Raw genomic sequence first — 18,807 nt, 5'->3', positions numbered from 1 at the left:
GGACTGATGAACATTTTTTTTTTTAAAAAGACACTTAAAATTCAACCGATTGTGCACAAATCCCTGTGGCAGCTGGGATCTTGATGACTGCATGACCCTGGATTATTTTCAAAACTGCCACTGGAAGTTTCCAGGTGTTGGCAGCTATGGCATTATCAACCGGCATGGAGATAATAGTATCCTGATTGCTGATTGTAAAGGATCAGCTTTCATAGCTAGTAAAAAGCGTGACTGCAGAGGAGATTGACAGTAGACTCCACAGGCTACAGAACTTCTCCTGCAGGTGATTTACATTGTCAATGCCTGATGGGATGGGGAGAGAGTAACTGCTGCTGGGCTGTGACTCCATCTAGAAAATGAGAAGTGCCTTTACTCTATTCCCTGGTATGAAGGGGGAAGTGAGCTGCTTTGGGGAAAGGGCTGGTTCAATTTATGACCCCAGGTAGCACAACCAGGTAGCAAGTGTGAAAAATCACAAAGTGGGTGGTGGGTAACAGATGCCAATATAAGACAAAAGTCCCAAATACTAGGAGGGTCCCTATAAAATTGGGACATTGGGATGTCCTACCTCCAGAAGCAAAGAAACAAGTTACAATTTGCTTCTAGTCCCCTTTTGATATTACTCAGCTACTCATTGCACTTACTTAAGGTGGACTGAAACGTGCCATGGCAGCCCTTAATGCTTTCCTAATAACAACACTCCTTCAACCACCAGCAGGTGATTTTAACCCATACGTTTCAATAAAGCTTAACAAATCTCACAGTATTCAAAAGGAAAACAGAACATGTGCATATGCTGGCACATATTTATTTTGTTTCACAGTCTCATAATTTTTGATAACCCAAAGTTTTAATAGAAAAATATTGAGGCTTTGCTTAATGCCAAAATATTAACATTCTGGAACAAATGCAAACATCTCAATTTGTTCTGTAAATGTGTTGAAAGCTCCACAGCTGAGCAGTGAAGTCTAGTCTAGGATGGTTCCAAACTCTACTGAATCCATCAAATCTGAAGAAACCATTTTAAAACAAACAACCAAAGAAGAATAAACATGAAACCTGAATTAGAGTTTTAGGTAATTGGTGAGATGTTCTGCGTTCAGTTTTGTGCATAAGTCAATTCTGTACATAACTTTACACAATATTAAACAGACATGCCAAAAGTATTGGGACTGGGATTAAAATGGTAATGGACCTGTTAGGAGAGTCTGTTGCAAAAGTTTAAAGAAAAACCTCACTTGGATGATTTTTTTTAATTCATTTAGACACAGCAAAGAAAATGTTGGAACAATGCCTTTTTTAAGAATATCTGAAACCAGAGGTCCACTGAGAGTTTTTTTTAACTGTGTTGCATACTACAGTTATAGGAAAGGGGAATGTAGGTAGAAGCTTGTAAATGCAACTCTCTCACTCTCCTTCACACATTTATAAGCAAAAAATCCACAAGCTGTTTCTCTTCTACTTGCAAATTCAACCTGTCTCTTCATCAGAAACAAAGTAGACCAGCAGCTGGCGGAAAAAACAGATGTTTCTCCCTTCGATTTGAAAGTAGAAAGTACTAAGCCATTAAATGAAAATGTGACATATACATACTGTGAAACATTACAGGCTACACTCAGAGTAGACCTGTCATGAAGATAATTACATAAAGTCAATTTCTACCTGTGACACTAACTATACACCCAAAATAATCCACATTAAAAACCTCTTTCTTCACTACTAACCTGTGAAGACTTGTTCTGATTCAAATCAGCATGGAGAGCAAAACAAGCTAGTTTACATTCATTTTTACTTTTCTGGTCCTCCAGCACCCTCAGAACCTGACTAGTTCCCAATGAGAGAGTCTGTGTCATGTTGTCTAGCAACATTAACAATACCTCCATTGCTTACTGGGCTCTTAGAAGACATTTAGGGGTAAATTACACCTGAATAACATCACAGAACACTGAGAACCAGGACTGGTGGCCGGAAACAAACTTTATGGGACAACAGGAAACATGGCCACACCCATAAGTAGTAATCCAGCTAACTAAAATTATGCCAGATGGAGTCTGCCAGATGAGAAAGTTCCAGATTAGAGAGGTTCAACCTGTATAACAACAGTAATATACTGGCAAACACTGAGAAGAACTCTATTTGTAAGTTCTTACTGAGAGGTAATAACCAAGCAACACTTTTTGATTGTAAGTTCGATGGGGCTGGGACAGTCAGTTTTTTCTGTGACTGTACAGCACCTAGCACAGAGGGGTATTTGTCCATGACACAGGCTTCTAGGCTTATGGTAATACAAATAAAGTCATACTTTTCTCTTGATAGTGCCCCACTTATTAAACAATTGATATAACAGAAAAGACAAAGCAGAGATTGTAAAAAACCAGCACACCCACTTGAAAACTTGCATGGCCTATAAGAGAAACATTAATTCAGGTAAAATGGTTGGAGCTCTTGACAGACCCGTTGCACAAGCACAAAGAATTAAGCTACACTGGTGTAAGCCCCACTTTGCACTAATGCAGCCCATCTACATTTGCACTTCAAGAACCTATTTTAAGCCTAAACCAATGTAGCACAAACTGTTTATATGTAGAAAAGGGGTAACACTTACAAAATTGCTTAAGTTTCTGAAAAGACTAAAAAAGGCTATTGCTACACTACAAAACCTATGCAAGCATAGCAAAGTAAGCCACAATGAAAAGGTGATTTAGGTTCATAAGGACTGAAATCACTTTGGCTACATCTACACTGTAGAGATCTTTCGAAAGAAGCTCTTCCAGAAGATCTCTTCCAAAAGAGCTTCTTTCAAAAGTGTGTGTCCACACACAAAAAAGCAGATCAAAAGAGCAATCATCTCTTCTGAAAGAGACCATCCACACAATCCCCTACTCTTTCGAAAGAATGGGCCAGGGATCAAAGAGCAGGCCCCATGAGGACTGCTCTTTCGAAAAAAAGGCTTGCAGAGAATCTATACATGTTTTCTTTAGAAAGAAGCTTTCAAAAGGGGGCGCTCTTCCTGAAACGGGAAAGGAAGAACGATTTTGAAAGGAGCAGCACATCCTGTTGATTTACTTTCAAAGGAACACTTTTTGTCTGTAGACGTTCCATGAGCTCTTTCGAAAGAGCCTCCTTCTTTCAAAAAATCTTTCAAAAGAACTCACTAATGAAGACGCAGCCTTTTTGAAAATTTTACTCCAGGTCTTAAAAGTGATACGATTATTTTTGTTTCAATACCTGATAATTAACAGATATTTCTAAGTACTGCCTGTAGCTAGTTATGAATAACAGTTTAGCAATGTTGTTCACTCACTTTGCTAACTCCGCTGTCATACCCCCCAGTTGCACATGACAACAGAAGAGCTACATGAATGTGTGCAAACAGCAGTGCCGACAGCCACCATGGGCCTCGGGCAAGGTGGGCCCAGCCCCTCAGCCTGGAAGGGGAAGGGCCAAGGGTAGAAGGAGTAGGGGTCAACAGCAGACAGCCCTTTGCGCCATTCAGATCGTGGCAATGGGGGCCCCCTTCCTACACAGCCATGCAGAGTGCCACAGCAGGGCTGCCGTGACATTTCAAAGGGGCCCAAAGCTTGTGCTGCTGTTGCCAAAATAGCAGTGGCAGAGCCTGGATCTCCAGGCCCCTTTGAAATGCTTTGATCCCGAGCAACTGCCTTGGCTACTATTGGAATGAGCAGGAATTCTAGCAAGTCTGCATGTAACTCTCCCCCTTTGACCTGAAAAATCTTTTGATTAACCTCAGGATGAATGTGAATTGTTTTGGAGAGGAAGAACGGTCCAGTGGTTGGGACTTCGCAGTTTTAGATTCATATCCCTGCTCTGCAACAGATTACTTGTGTGACCTCGGCAGGTTGCTTGGATTCTATGTGCCTCATGTCCTCATCTGTAAACTGAGACTAATGTAGCAAGATGAGGGCCTGAAACATAAGTCCATATACCATTCACAGGCCTGATACGAGGCCTAACGCTTACGCCACAATAGGCAAGGCTGTGCTAATGCTAAGCTGTGAGCAAGAGACAGACTTTGCTAACAGAATTGGGCAGAAACATGATTAATGGTGTAAAACACTACGAGGTGCTAAGCGCAGGCCCTAAAAACACATTGCAGAAGGGTCCTAACAGAATACTTTGTTAAGAACTATCTCATTACCAATGATAGTAGGCATCCTTCAGTCTGCATAGACTATGGATCGCGCCCTTTAAAGTTTCAATTGAGGACTTCATTTACAGCGTCTGCTTTGACTATGAAGACCCACACGAGAGTGACAGTCCTTGCTGCATCTCTTGCAGATGTGGTGGGTGTCTGGCAAGTCCTTAATGTGCTTTCTGTGCGCTCCCTTCTCCTCTGTTAGCTGTCTGATCTTCATCTCGCCCTTCTGAAGGCCCTTGTGTAACCCCTGCCTCCATCTGCTGCGGTCATCTGCTAGATCTTCCCAGTTGTCCAGCTCAATGTCTACCTCTCTGAGGTCTCTCTTGCAGACATCTTTGTAGCGCAACTGAGGGCATCCAGGAGGTCTTTTGCCAGAGGCTAGCTCACCATACAGGATGTCTTTTGGAATCCTTCCATCATTCATCCTGTGGACGTGGCCAAGCCAGCGGAGCCGACGCTGCCTGAGGACGTCGTGCATGGTTGAGATTCCAGCTTGCTCAAGGACGGGGATGTTGGTCACTCTGTCCTTCCATGATATTCCAAGGATGCGCCTGAGGCAGCGCAAGTGGAAGACGTTCAGCCTCTTTTCCTGGTGGGCATACAGGGTCCAAGTCTCGCTGCCATAAAGGAGGGTGCTGAGGATGCAGGCTCTGTATAGTTGCATTTTGGTGTGAGTGTACAGCTTGTTGTTATTCCACAACCACTGGCTCCAGCTATGCAGCAGCATCCAGACCTGTGCTGACTTTGGTAATCTCAGAAGAATGTACGAGGGTATGAAAAAGGCATTAGGACCCACCCAGAACAAGAGGGCACCTCTGAAATCCAAATCTGGTGAAGTCATCGCTGACAAAGCCAAACAGATGGAGCGCTGGATTGAGCACTACTCCCAGCTGTACTCACACGAGAACGTTGTGGTTGACGCAGCCCTCGATGTCGTCGAGCTCCTACCAGTAATGGTCGAACTGGATCAGGAACCGACAGTGGATGAACTGAAGACAGCCATCGACAGCATGCTAAGCAAATCAACAAAGCAATATCTAGTATAGCGTGTTTGACTCTACAACACTGTTCTAACAGTCCTAGTAAGCCTTGCACAGTCTGGTTAGTCTCAGAGATACCAGCAAAACAAAATGGACAGTTGAAGTCACAGCAAAAACCAATGAGAAAACATTACACAACTGGATTCTAAAAAGGAGGGATTTTTAAAACAGAACTATAAAAATAAGGCCCCTAAATCAATACAGAAGCACATGGCTAAATGATTTACCACTCAAAAGATATTCATCTGGGAGCCTCTGTATGTTTTGAAAATCAGGTCATTTATTTAGGAATCCAAATAAGGATTTACAAGCCTGATGTGAGGTATTAGTTTTTGATAGCCTAGGTTTAAATTTCTTTGGCAATCAATCTCATGTAATGTGTATTTTGATGCCTGCTAAACTAGCACACACAGTCCAGATTCTAAAAGGATTTATTAAGGCATCTGACCAAAAAACTACTCTGGAAAGACCTCACATCTTTAATACAGGGCAGTGTACAGGTCCTTGAACTGCCACAAAAATTACTAAAAGACACCTGCTCCCTTAAGGAAAGGGGGGAATTTCCATACGTATGATAGGCACTGTGCCATGAGGATGACATTTATCTTCCGACTTTCAGGAGATAAAGTTTTCAACCTTTTGAAAAATAAGACTTCTGAAAACAAGGAAACGAAGTGTGTATTTAAAATATCACCACAAAGGTCCCAAAGTTCCTATAAAATGTCTTTTTAAAAAATAAACCAAATTGTGCAATAAAAAATAGTGGATGAGTGTTAATTGACACAACAGGCACAACACACACAATGTGAAAGTTTGCCTTTGCCAAATCCAGTGACCATCCTTCTCCTTGTTCTACACCGAGGTCAGCAACCCTTGGCATGTGTGCCAAGAATGGCACACAAACAGATTTTCATTGGCACGCAAGCTGGAAGCTCAGATTTGCCCCTCCTCCCCTATGCAGCCGGGAGCTTGCTCAAAGCCATGCCACCTGTGATTTAAAAAAACAGCAGCTAATGCAACCAACCACCACCTAAATGGCAAAGCTCTACATTTTAATTTATTAATGAAGCTGTTGTAAGTAAGACTGCTAGTGACTTTAAAAAGTATCCCTGGCACTAAGACTCTACAGAGAGGTCAAAAGGTCAAATTTCTGCACTTCTCTTTGGAAAGGATGCTGACTCCATTCTAGACTTTCATGGAGCTTGAGGTTGGGTCACTTTCTATGTCTGTTCAAATCTAAGCCTCTTTGCCAAGCTTGCAGAAAGGTGCCATTTCATTGGGTTGATCAACTTATTCCACATAGAAATATGCCCATTATTATTTTTGATTAATAAAGACAAGAATTGATTTTCAATTACCAAATGGAAATAATTTATATTCAATACCCTATGCTATTTAGGTGATTACAATGGAAAAGTGTGTGTGTCTACCCTGTTTTAAAAAAAAAAAAAAAATCATCTCTGAATCCTTTGTAGCATGATCAGATCAGGTTACTATGAGCTCAGAGAGTTAGGTAGAGTTGCCTTGATCATACACATTTTAGTATCAAAGAAGTTGTGGTTTATTATTAGAAGCAATTTTAGTGCCATATTAACTGGAACCATCAACATGCTGTTTCCAACGTTATTTAAAATTAAAGGAAGATCACTACATATTCACAACTGCCTGTTTTCAAATGCTCAGCACTATACACAGTATTAAAATATTTCAAGAGCAACTGAGGATTATCCAACCATAAAGATGCTGTATAAAATTTCACTTTAGAAAACAGTTTGTTAAAAATGGGGAAATGCATTTTAAACTAACATACCATGACTTACATTCATAAAGTTTCCCATTTTAGAGCACAAATGATCTGGGAGATTTAATTTGAATGTGAGATTCTCAATTTGCTGTGAGTAGCCTGGCTGAAATCACTCTAAATCAGGAGGTTTAAAAAATGTTGATATGCCTTCTGATTAGTACTTAAAATATTGAATTAAAGCAATCTTCCACTTCAAGCAGTCCTGGAAGAATTCTGCAATTTTACTATGGCTCCAAATGCAGTAAGTGCAGAATTACCCTGGGAATATTAAAGGGCTTATCAAAAATGCCATTAATGATATATAAGCACAGAACTGTATGAAAAAAATCACTTAGTGTATATAGTTCATCATCTTTACATATCTTTAAATTGTAAGTGTCCTATGACAGACAGCTGCTATATATATAAAAATATATAAGTTTTGGGTTTTTTTTTGGCAATGGAACTACCTTCTCCTTGACTTTGGCCAGAAAGGAATGTTCCTTACAAGAAACGTGTCTCACTTATGGCATGAAAGTAATTTTATTTTGAATCTAAATACATATAAGACAATGGAAGAGTTTACTCATAAGTGAATGTAATTAACACCGCTTCACTGCCTGCTCTTATTTTTCGTTGTATACTTAATGATTTTATAAATGAAGGCCAGATTGCTGCCTTCCCCTGAAACAGCCGCAGGTGGTGACAAGAAATTGGCTCTCACATAGTTTCCTGTGTGTACTCCCTCTGGACGAGTGCTGAGTTTGTAACACACACAAAAGGCCATAGTGGGTCAGACCAAAGGTCCATCTCTAAGCCAGTATCCCATCTTCTGACAATGGCCAGTGCGAGGTATCACAGAAGGAAAAAACAGAGCGGTTAATCAAATGATCCAGTTACTTTCATTCATTCTGGGATAGAGGAATGGGGTGCTAGCAAAAGCCTGCCAACACCCCCATTATGCACAGAGATCACAAATCCTCCTTCATTTCCACTTTTCTCCCCCCACTTTGAAGACACCCTTCATTCACATGAATACCATCTATCCAGCAGTTGCAAAGGATCTCCAGAGCCTCCACCTTCACCTTATACAGGTGCTCTTGAGACAGGTCTCATGCATGGAGTTGGGAACTCCAAGCAAGTACGTGTTCTTGCTCCAGCCATATGCCTAGGCATGGCTTCCAGAAGTTGCAGATTTTTCAGCACCTCTTATGAATAAGACTAAGCCCAAAGAAGTCCCAGCAGATTGGAATGGGGTTTGACCTCGGCAAAGTAAGACCCTTTCCCTTTCTTTGCATTTGAATTTGGCACAAAGGGCTCAGAGTCACATCAACCTGATCATGTAAGGTTAACTATCTGTCTCCCCACCATTTGGGTGCATTTTGCACATATTCTCCCACCAAGATCCTTGCCCATATTCAAATAAAATGTAGTAAGATTTTGTTCCCTATTGCTCTCTGAGACAATCTTGGAAGAAGACCCAAAAGCCTCATACACATGTAGGAGTGGAATTCCTCTGGGACTTGCAAAATGTGCTGGCAGGACAAAAAGGTAGTGACAAAGAGCAGGTCCATATTTATTATATTGATGCTGATGCCAATTTGAATACAAACACTTTGAAACTACTCAAGAAGAATTCCTTCCTGTGAAAGAGACACTACAAGTGAAAGCTTGGATTTCATTTCTCTGTGTAAAGTAGGCAGCCAGACCACAATTTAGTGTTCTTCCTGGATAACATTTCTCTCCCTTTAGCTTAGTCTAGCGACTTGACCACAGCACTCACTCTTGCCTAGGGGAGGAAAACACCTTTAGAGAACAGGCACACTACCTTGGGCACTTGGCTTTTTGAAAGAGTCTCTGTTTTGTGGAGACGGATCGAAATACCTCATCCTTCGTGTGCTGGATGCCAGCCTTTTCTGATTGGCTTTGAGCTCCTGAACCACTCAGAGCCCATCAAAAGTATGTTCAGTTGTATGGCAAGAGATCCACACTGATAAATACCCAATTTTTTGCAAGTTAGCCCCCCCAAAAAGCTACCTTGCTTGTATTTCATGCAACATATGTACACACAAAAACAGCTTTTGTAGGGCTGAAGTCAGTTAAGAATGTAAGCAAAAAAAGAGAATAATGGAGGAAAGATGATTGATGTAATGAGCCAAAAATGGAAGTAAACCCAAGAAATATAAAGCCATAAAGTACCAGCTTTGGTATATTTATGATCTTATTCCATCTGCAGGGCACACACAGAATTGAAGTCCTATCATAACAGAAGTTACTAACACTGTCCTCAGTCACACCCTCAACACTTGCCAGAGATTTTACTCAAGCAAAGAGTATGACAATCACAACACAATCTGCCAAGACCATGCACAGAACACTATCACTGCCTATGCTTAGCAAGGCTGGTCTCAGATGCAATGACCATTAATAAACATGAGCCAAAATATACATACTGAATGGCAGCCAATTTCTGTTTCTCCATTTTAATAGCTAACACAAGCCCAGCAAGTGGTCATTGCTGCTAGAGGGGTGCTGCAAGTCTATCTAGGACTATCCAACTCTGAAGCCCTATTCTGGCTCAGCAATCCCCCAGCTCCCGCACGCTGCTGGCAACCGTTATGCAGCCTCCTTCTGGAGAACAATGATGCCTTCTTAAAGGCCCAGTCCTCATTACCTGTCTTATGGCAAGAAGATCATACCTGGAGTTCAGTATAGCTCTTCTCTGTAGAAGCAAACAATAAAAAAGGCTATGCCAAAAAAAATCAACAATACTGATAATCAAGAAGTTGCCATGAGTTTCCTGACATCGTGAATTAGGTCAGGGACTGAGGCACAAAATAAAGCTATGTGGACTGCTGATCCAATCTCCTCTCAGAGACCTCCTGGAAAATTCTTCAGAGGTCTTCGGCTGATGTTTCATATTTGAACAATGGTTTTTAAAACCACTGTCTCACATCACTAGAAATGGAAACAATAACATTGTTCTAAGCCAGGAGAGCTAGAATATTCAACTCACTAAACAGACTAAGAAGGACAAATGAAATTTACAAACTGGTTTCATTGCAGCTAATCCCGCTGTTCCTTGTGATCTCTAATAACCATAAATCACCAGGACATTACTTTTAGGTTTCATCTGATGTTCAAAAGGCTTTTTCTAAAGGGTTGTATGATAGACTATCAAAATGCTGTGCCTTAGTTTTTGCTTCTAGTAATGTGCAACATATATATCAATGGTAATTAGCAGTATATTTATTATAGATTTACTACCATATCAGTACTTTCCACTTTTTGTAGTCCTTGATTATGTATGTAACAGTGTACTGTTAGCCTGTAAAAAGACAAAGTAACTGCCCATTTATTTCTGGTGTAGTGAATAAAAGTTTGACAGATACTGTGATGTTATCAGTACAAAGTGCCCCTAAAACACTTCCCTCAAATTACAATGCAGCACTAATAAATTAATCTATTAGATTTATCTAAATTCATTTAAGAGTGAATTTCACAATTGAATTACATGTATGCTGATGAGAAAAAAAAAGTTGAAGACATGCCAATTGCCCTTCCACATAATGGACTCAAAGCAAAGCTGTGAAGTGTTTTAAAAACCTAGTTCAGTCTTTCATTTGGCCCTGGAAACTGTTGCACTTACAAGCAGATACTTGAATTTTTCTAAAACAGAGCTAGGGAATGAGGAATCCTCCTGATGATCAGTTTCTTTCCTGCATGTGCATTCATGTCTTCATTACAGTAAACCCTCAATTTTACGGACCCCGATTTAGCAGGCTCCAGGAACAGCAGACATCCCCCTGTTGTTCCCAAAGTCCACTGGGATCTGTAAAATCATCTCCCCTCCCTCTGTTTTCCCCCCTCACAAAAGTTAAGACTTACCACTGGTGCAGCCTGGAGGAACCACCCTCTCAGCTGGAGCCACCATGCCCACGTGGCAGCGGCTCCTCCAGGCTGTATGGTGGTAACTCCAGCCGCATACAGCGAGGCAGCTCCAGCCATGTGGCCAGGTGCCTCCAGCAGAGCTGCAAGGTCCAGCACCTCCATCGATGGTGGCTCTGGTGAGTGGCAGGGTTTTATCCGGGGGGGGAGGGGAAGGATTGGGGGAGCCTGGCAAGGGCGGTTGAGCAGTAAACCCTTGCACATAACAGATCTTCAGGAATAGCGGACAACCTTCCCCCAACCCCCCCATTAGTCCGTTACAGCGAGGATTTACTGCATGGGTGAAGGTGGTAGTACTGCCTATGGTAAGTTTGCCCTACACTTCCTTGCACGGCACCCTGTTTCCAGTTGTTTGTCTGCAACTTTTAAAAGAAGGAAAAGGAATTTGTTCTGTCTGTTTCAGGTGTTCACAAGCTTCACCGAGCGATGACCCCCCCGTTCTGACAACAAAAATTACTACATGATCCCAGGAGGTGGGACAGAAGTCTGAGCCCACACAAACCCTGCTGTTGTGTGTGTGTGGTGGGGTGCGGTGGAGGGCATAGGAGTGTGTGGGACAAAGCCAAAGCTGTAACCTGAGCCCTACTATTAGCTCCCCAGGGGTGCTGGATAATATTGCGTCCACTGTAATTCAACAAACAGAAGAAGTGTCCTCAGTACAGCTCAAAAAAATCACCAAACAGAAGGGCTAATGAAGGAGAAAAAGCAGAGCAAGATTTATACAAGTGCCTAAGATGGTGTTGTTTAAAAGTAAAGGCGTCTGACCAGAGATGTCAGAAGGAGAATTCTCATGGCACAGCAAAGCAGGATCACTTATAAAGCAGTGAGAGCACTAAAAAGTGATGACTTTCTGAGCACAGAAACTGGTATCTGCTATTGCATCTGTATTTTCTTGCTTCCACTTTGTTCTGAAATACAGTCGAACCTCAGAGCTATGAACATCGACTTTTCCGGGTGTTCATAATTTTGAAACATTTACAACTGAATAAAATATGACTGTACATTCAGAAATTCACCATTGATTAAAACAAAGTAAAAGAAAAATGGGTTTCTTTAGAGTAGCTTACATGTGACAGAGGATTGTATTTGCGTTATTGCTGAGGCAGGGCCTGTGGCAGAAGTTCAGGGGAGACTACAGCCTGCTTGTGTACCTCCAGTTCCAAAGGAGGAGTACGGCCGACTGGTCAATTTTTTACTCTGGTGTTCACAATGCTGCGGTTCTACTGTATCTAAAGTTAAGAATATCAAGTCAGGCCAATACATTCAAGCAGACAGTGGCCCATCTGTAACACAGTTTGGGGTGTGACAAAAATTGTGCTCGGCATCATAGAAACATAATAAGTGACAATTCACGTCCCAAAGAATATACAGCGGCGGAGGCACACATGGAGCCATGATGGATGGGGAATAGTCAGGAGAAAGTAGCGAATGGTGATCAAAAGAGGTTTGGTTGATCAGACAGTCTGGGGTCTAGCCCTTTTCTTCAGCTGCTAAGCTGCATTAAAATACATTTGTACATTCTTCCTGCTGCTTTCCCCTGTAAGCAATTGCTGTAGTTGCCGTAAGAATTCTATGTCACTGCCAGTGACAGAGTAAGTGGTCCACAAATTTATCTCCCAGATGAATTTGTACCCAGGGTGGGCTGCAAATATATACAAAAGGCAGCTAGTGGGTTGCCTTAGCAATAAGTTTGGGAATCAATTGTCCACAGGACACATTGTAAAAGACAGTCTCTCCACAGCACACAAGTGATTTCCTAAATTGGAGTACTGCAGAAAGGGATCTAGGGTGATAGTATGCCACAAGCTGAGTATGAGCCAACAATATGTTGCTGTTGCAAAAACAGCAAACATGATTCTGGGATGCATTAACAAGAGTGTTATGAGCAAGACACGAGAAGTAATTTTTCCACTCTACTCTGCACTGATTAGGTCTTAACTGGAGAACTCTGTCCAGCTCTGACCACCACATTTTAGGAAAAATGTGGAGAAATTAGAAATAGTCCAGAGAAGAACAACAAAATTGATTAAAGGCCTAGAAATTATGACCTATGAGAGAAGATTAAAACAATTGAGTTTGGTTTTCGCTTGGAAAAGAGAAGGCTGAGAGAGAGCATGATTTCAACTTTCAAATACAGTAAAACCCTCAAGATACACGCACGTCAAATGAGCGTCTCTCACATTAGCATGATTGGAGGCGGGCCCCAGAAGCTCCAGCCCCAGCCCCAGGCAGCCATCGAGGTGTGGGGGAGAGGAGATCCCCCGTCAAAGGGGAACAGAGCTGGCGGAAGCCAAGTCTTCCCCGAGTGCCGCTGTAGGCGCGTGGGGCTATGGCAGTGCCCATAGCTCCGGAAGAGACCACAGCCACCCTGCTGTCCTGGGAAGCCCAGCCCTCAGTTCAGGGCGGGGCAGCAGCCCAAGGTTTGTAGCACAAGCCCAGCCCTCAGTTCAGGGAGGGGCAGCAGCCCAAGGTTTGTAGCACAAGCCCAGCTCTCAGTTCAGGGCAGGGCAGCAGCCTGTCGAGGAGGGGAGGGGGTCGCAGGCCCTCCCACACCACTGCGACCCAGCCCGGGGCCCTACGGGTCGCTTACATGTGACCACAGCAGTGGGGATCCAGGTCACTCCACAGCGCCATGGGTTCTGGTGCAGCGTTCCCCGGGCCACTTCCTACCCCCACCTCCATCAGGGCAGGGTCCCAGTCCACCTGATCAAGGGGTCCCAAGGGGTCAGCCCCCTCCAAATCATCTACCTTTGGGGACTCCGGCCAGTTGGTCATCTCCACATTGTTGGGGTAGTTCGGTGGCGGTAGCACGGTGGGTCTGAGGTGATCCTGGGCCTGAGGGCTGCAGGGGTCTGCTGGAACTCTGGGGCAGGCCGCTCCTGGGGCCTTGTGGTTGCTAGCCCCCACCTGTCTGGCTGGGCCTGGGGTTTCCTCCAAGGAGGGGGTCCTCTGCCAGCGTGAGGGCCCTGGAAGATCTGGGAAGTCCAGATAGGTCCGCTGGGGCATCCGGCTCCGTAGCTGTCCTGGCTGGTCTGGGCCACTGGGGGCTTGCTCCTCCCGACCGGCTGGGCGGCGGCGGGCTCTCTTCCCCGGCATCCGGGAGCCCGTGAAGGTGCTCCCTCCCAGCCTGGAGGCCCAGGCTTTAATGGGTCCCGAGCTCTGCCCTTGGCCCTTCTGGCTCTAGGCCCCACCCTCTGAGGGACAGGCCACTGGTGTTCTGGCTCCAGGCCCGCCCACCAGGGCCTCTGCACAACCTCCTCTGCCTCTGAGTCAGCGGGAGGCCACAGTGGCTCACTATAGCCCTGGCTCCAGCCTCTGCCACGCGTCCCAGCTCCAGCAACCACAATACACCCCAGCTCCAGCCTCTGTCACAGCCCCCAACTCCAGCCACCGCAGTGTGCCCCAGCGCCAACCCCTGCAGACCTGGCTCAACTCCTCACGCTCCACCTCACCCTGCAGCCTTAACCCACCCCAGGCTTAGCCTCCCCTGCCCCCCTCACACCCCTACCCACCTCCCAAGCCCCCCGACTTACGTGAATTTTGAGGTATGCAAGGGTTGCGTGGAATGCAACCCTCACATACATGGGTGATTACTGTACCTAAAAGGGTATTGCAAGGAGGAGGGAGAAAAATTATCCTCCTTAGCCTCTGAAAATAGGACGAGAAGCAATGGGCTTAAATTGCAGCAAGGAAGGTTTAGACTGGACATTACGAAAAACTGCTGACTGTCAGGGTGGTTAATTACTGGAATAAATTGCCTAGGGTGGTTGTAGAATCTCTATCATTGGAGATATTTCAGAACAGGTAAGATAAATATCTAACAAGGATGCGATGGATGATTCTTTGTCCTGAGGGCAGGGAACTGGACTTGATGAGCTCTTGAGGTTGCTTCCAGTTCTAGTATTCTATAGTTTTAAACAGCAGTGCCTTTTTCCCCCACAGTGTATGCTGTTTTTAAATTTGTGTTTTAAATTTCAGAGTCCACATGGAACTGGCTGAGTCTAACCTCATGTGAACTGTGACAAGCTTCAGACGTGCTTTATCTGTGAAGTTGTCTGGACTAGAGAATATTCTAATTTCATTCCTCAGGTGCCTGACAGCCTGGACCTGCCATGTTTATACATTATCTGCAACTCCCTTTCATTTTCCAGACCCAGAATCCCAGCTCCAAACTGCCAGCCTATCCCACTGGAAGCATTTTTAATTCAAAAGGCCAATGCCAAGATATTCAGTGAGAGCCACTGAAAAGCGACATGATTCCACTGCACAGAGCACTAACGAAAAACATCCCTTATGTACTTAAAACCAAACTTTTGCCTATGCAACAGAGCTGTCGGCTTTAGAAGCTACTGCACAGATGACAGTAGCAAAAAACTTATGAAGAAACACTGTTGACTGTGCGACAAAGTGGGGATTTTATTCTCTTGGTAAAATCGCATGTGTTTCCTACTGTCCTGTGGTAGTGTACCCAGGCGCTGTACCAATGGTGTTGGGAGTTAGGGGTGTGACAGCTTCTTGCACGTACACAATGGCCATGCCCTTTGTAATCTGAGAGGGGTGCAAAAAGGTGACACATTTTATTTAGGAATCAAGACAAAGGCTAGAGGATGGGCCTGGCTGTTTGGTTTTGAACCAGGCTGCATACAGTGAGGGCATGTTGGCTGGCTAGAGAGGCAGGGTGGAGGGCCAGGGTCTCAGCCCTGGCCCCTATCCTCAAGATAGATTGTACTCACTGCTTCCAGCTTCTGTGCTGACAAGTCTGTTCTATGCTGTATCCCAGTCAACTAATAAACCTCTTCCACCTGCTGGCTGAGAGTCTAGCTGCGGGGGCGGGGAGCAGGCAGGGCTCCCCCACACTAAGTGACAGTCAGAAAAAATAATTAAGACCAGCATCTGAAGAAGTGAGTTAACTCACAAAAGCTCATGCTCTAAACTTTTCTGTTAGTCTATAAGGTGCCACAGGACCCTTCGTTGCTGCTACAGATCCAGACTAACACGGCTACCCCTCTGATACTTGAAAAAATAATTAAGTGGCTCACTCTAACCGTCACACCTCAGAAGCTTCAACAGGCTTTCCAACAGGGAGAGATTCAGGCTGAGAATAGTTTCAACAAGAAGCTTCCCTCTACGACCTCCCAGAAGTACTGGTAGCACTAAATTCTTTTACACATGCAGGAGAAACAGACTGGCGAAAATGCTGTACAGCATTCAAGATATAAACGCAACACAAATCTAAGAGAAAGATGGTATAACCCGAGGTAGCCAACATTTTTTCACTGGGGGCCACATGGCAATTTTTTACACCTTCTCAGGGCCAAACACAAAATAGTCCCAAACTGCCCTCCCACTGCACCCCCAGGCTTAACCCCTCTCAGCCTCCAGCTGCCCCCCACCCCCACGCTTAATTGCATAAAATATCAAACAAGTCACTTTGCAATAACATGTGGATCTAATTTTCTCCACATGCACATTTTTCAAGCATCACTGTTCAATTAACATTCATATTATAAAAAAGTAACACAAGTATTTAAAACTGCCCCCCTACCCAGTTTAACCTCTCTCAGCCTCAAACTGTCTCACACTGCCACTGCTGCCCCTCACTGCACCTTTGCCGGGCCGCCACCACCTCCTCAGCATGGCTTCCCTCAGCCCTCCTACTCCCTTCCCCCATGTGCAATGTAGGCGGCTCCCTGCCCTGAACTGAAAGGGGACTAGATTTAACTGGTTTAACAGCCAAATCCCTCCTGACGCCCTGCCAGCCACTAAACCAACTAAATTGAGTTCCATTATTTAAACACGACAAAGCCGGGAGCCAGAGAAAGAGTTAGTGGTGCCAGCATCCAGAACCGCAAATGGCTCCTTAAAGAGTCACATGCAGCTCTGGAGCTGCAGGTTGCCAACCATGCGCCCCACAGGCGGCTATCAAAATGGCGCCACTGCTGGCTCCGTGGGCTGGGCAAAAAGGCTCGGAGAGCCAGATTTTGGCCCACAGGCCACAGGTTGGCCACCCCGGTATAACCTTACTTACACCACTTTTATCCTGTAAGGTCTTCAGAGCAGGGATTGATATTTAATTGAAATTGTACAGTGCCATAAATATCCACTGCTCTCCCTAAATAACTCAGAGGGTAGAAATGCTCTTTAACCAGATATCAGTTTTCACTGAATCAGTGTTAATAAAATAAGGAGAAAACAATATGAAGACCCAGGAAAAGAGAAACAGCTGCATAAGCGGATTCCTTTGGACATCTAGACCCTAATTTTTTCATCTTTTGAATCATCATGGATTTGCTTTTTATTCCCTAAAAAGGTGCAGAGGTAAAAAAGCAATACACTGTTCCTAAGCGTTAAATATCTTGAATAGGATAAATACTTTATTCACATATTTACATTTCGCTAAGTTTTGATTCTGCAATTTCCCTACCAGCCTTCCACATTTACACAGAAAATATACCAATTTATATTTTTAATTGTATACAAAAAAAGCCTGTCTGATTGAGAAATCCACGATGCAACGAGGTCTCTTTTTAAGGTGTCTTTGAAGATGGAGTGATACTCAACACCCAGCATAACCAGACTTTTCACCTTATGCTGTAGAGTAATTACTTCCCACTTCAGAACTACAACATAAGTTATCATCTCTGACTTGCACTCCAAGTGCCATAGCCAGCATGGAAAAAATCTGACAGAGAACATTATGAGGTTAGTCAAGGGAGTCTGATCTGTGCTAACTGCCAAGAACAAATCATGACTATTCAGGCATAGCGTAATGAGATACAGTATGAGAAACGACACACATTAGTGGGCTGTATTCTGGAAAATCATTGCAACTGAATTTTCTCAGGTCAGCACAAGCTTCATGCTAATCTGCAAATACAAAATTGTAACTGTACAGCTACAATATGTTCATAAGTACTTCAGGGGGGTTGCATGTCAAAATCTTCAGTTTAAATACACAAATTCTCCCTGAATATTGTAATATAAAAGCCAAAAGAAATTTCAGTGTAAATCTTACAGGCTGCCATTTTGCATGCAGAACCATAAGCATACACAAGCACATGGTAATCAGATGACACGATAGTCAGTCTTAAAAACCGTAACTGGCTTTATATATAGAATAAAGTCAGTGCCTCTCCCAGAAAATGCTCTGGGCATAGAATAAAACTGCAGAGAGAGAAAACCAGAAAAGGACAACATAAAAACAAGTAACTTGTGCTTCAGTGGGCAACAAGCGTTACCACCTGTAACACCAAAACAAAGTGAGACTATGGGGAGGAAAATGAAAAGCAAACAGAGAAATTCTTTATACTGTTACTGTACTAGGTAAACCCTGTCAAAATAATCAAATAAAGCAACTGTTTAATGAGAAAAAAAGAGCAGTTATATAAATTCCAGTTTCAGGACTATAATCATTGGTCTGGCAAAATAACAAAAAACCCTTACCTTCTCGTTTTTCCTCCTGGCTTCTCTCCTTGCTTCCTTTTCTCTTAGCCTTTTCTCCTGTGAGAAATAACAAGGCCTATTATAATTTTAAAGTCATACTCCCACTTCACATCAAAAGAGGAAAATAATTTAAAAAGTAGAACTACCCCATTTAACTTATTCCTCCTGTGTATCAGTTGAATAAAAACAATGAATATATGTATGACAGAGGTACTGTTCATCCATCTTTGTCCTAGCATCGAGGATTAAATACAGTGCAGATTAAAACCCTACTCATCCCCTGAAACACAACATAGACAACATTAATCTTTTAAGGCAGCTGTTCAAAGAGGTGTTTCAACTCTACTAGATACTTACCTAGCTTTACAACAGGCTACTCAAAAAAGTACTGGTGAAGTCAGTACAAAGTCAAATTTCACACAGCTTGTTCGTAC

General features: G+C 43.5%; 1 protein-coding gene across 1 annotated transcript in view; it reads right to left on the bottom strand.

Annotated features, from left to right (window-relative positions):
- DDX10 (DEAD-box helicase 10) overlaps window positions 1–18,807 on the bottom strand; it is a 359,790-nt gene that overhangs the window by 74,366 nt on the left and 266,617 nt on the right. The window contains exon 16 of the mRNA XM_074981972.1: window positions 18,374–18,430. Within this exon, the coding sequence (XP_074838073.1) occupies window positions 18,374–18,430 (57 nt within the window). The remainder of the gene's footprint in view (window positions 1–18,373; window positions 18,431–18,807) is intronic.

The sequence above is a fragment of the Carettochelys insculpta genome, chromosome 1, assembly GCF_033958435.1.
Source record: "Carettochelys insculpta isolate YL-2023 chromosome 1, ASM3395843v1, whole genome shotgun sequence".
NCBI classification, from domain to species: Eukaryota; Metazoa; Chordata; order Testudines; family Carettochelyidae; genus Carettochelys; species Carettochelys insculpta.
This window is presented reverse-complemented; position numbering and strand designations above follow the sequence as displayed.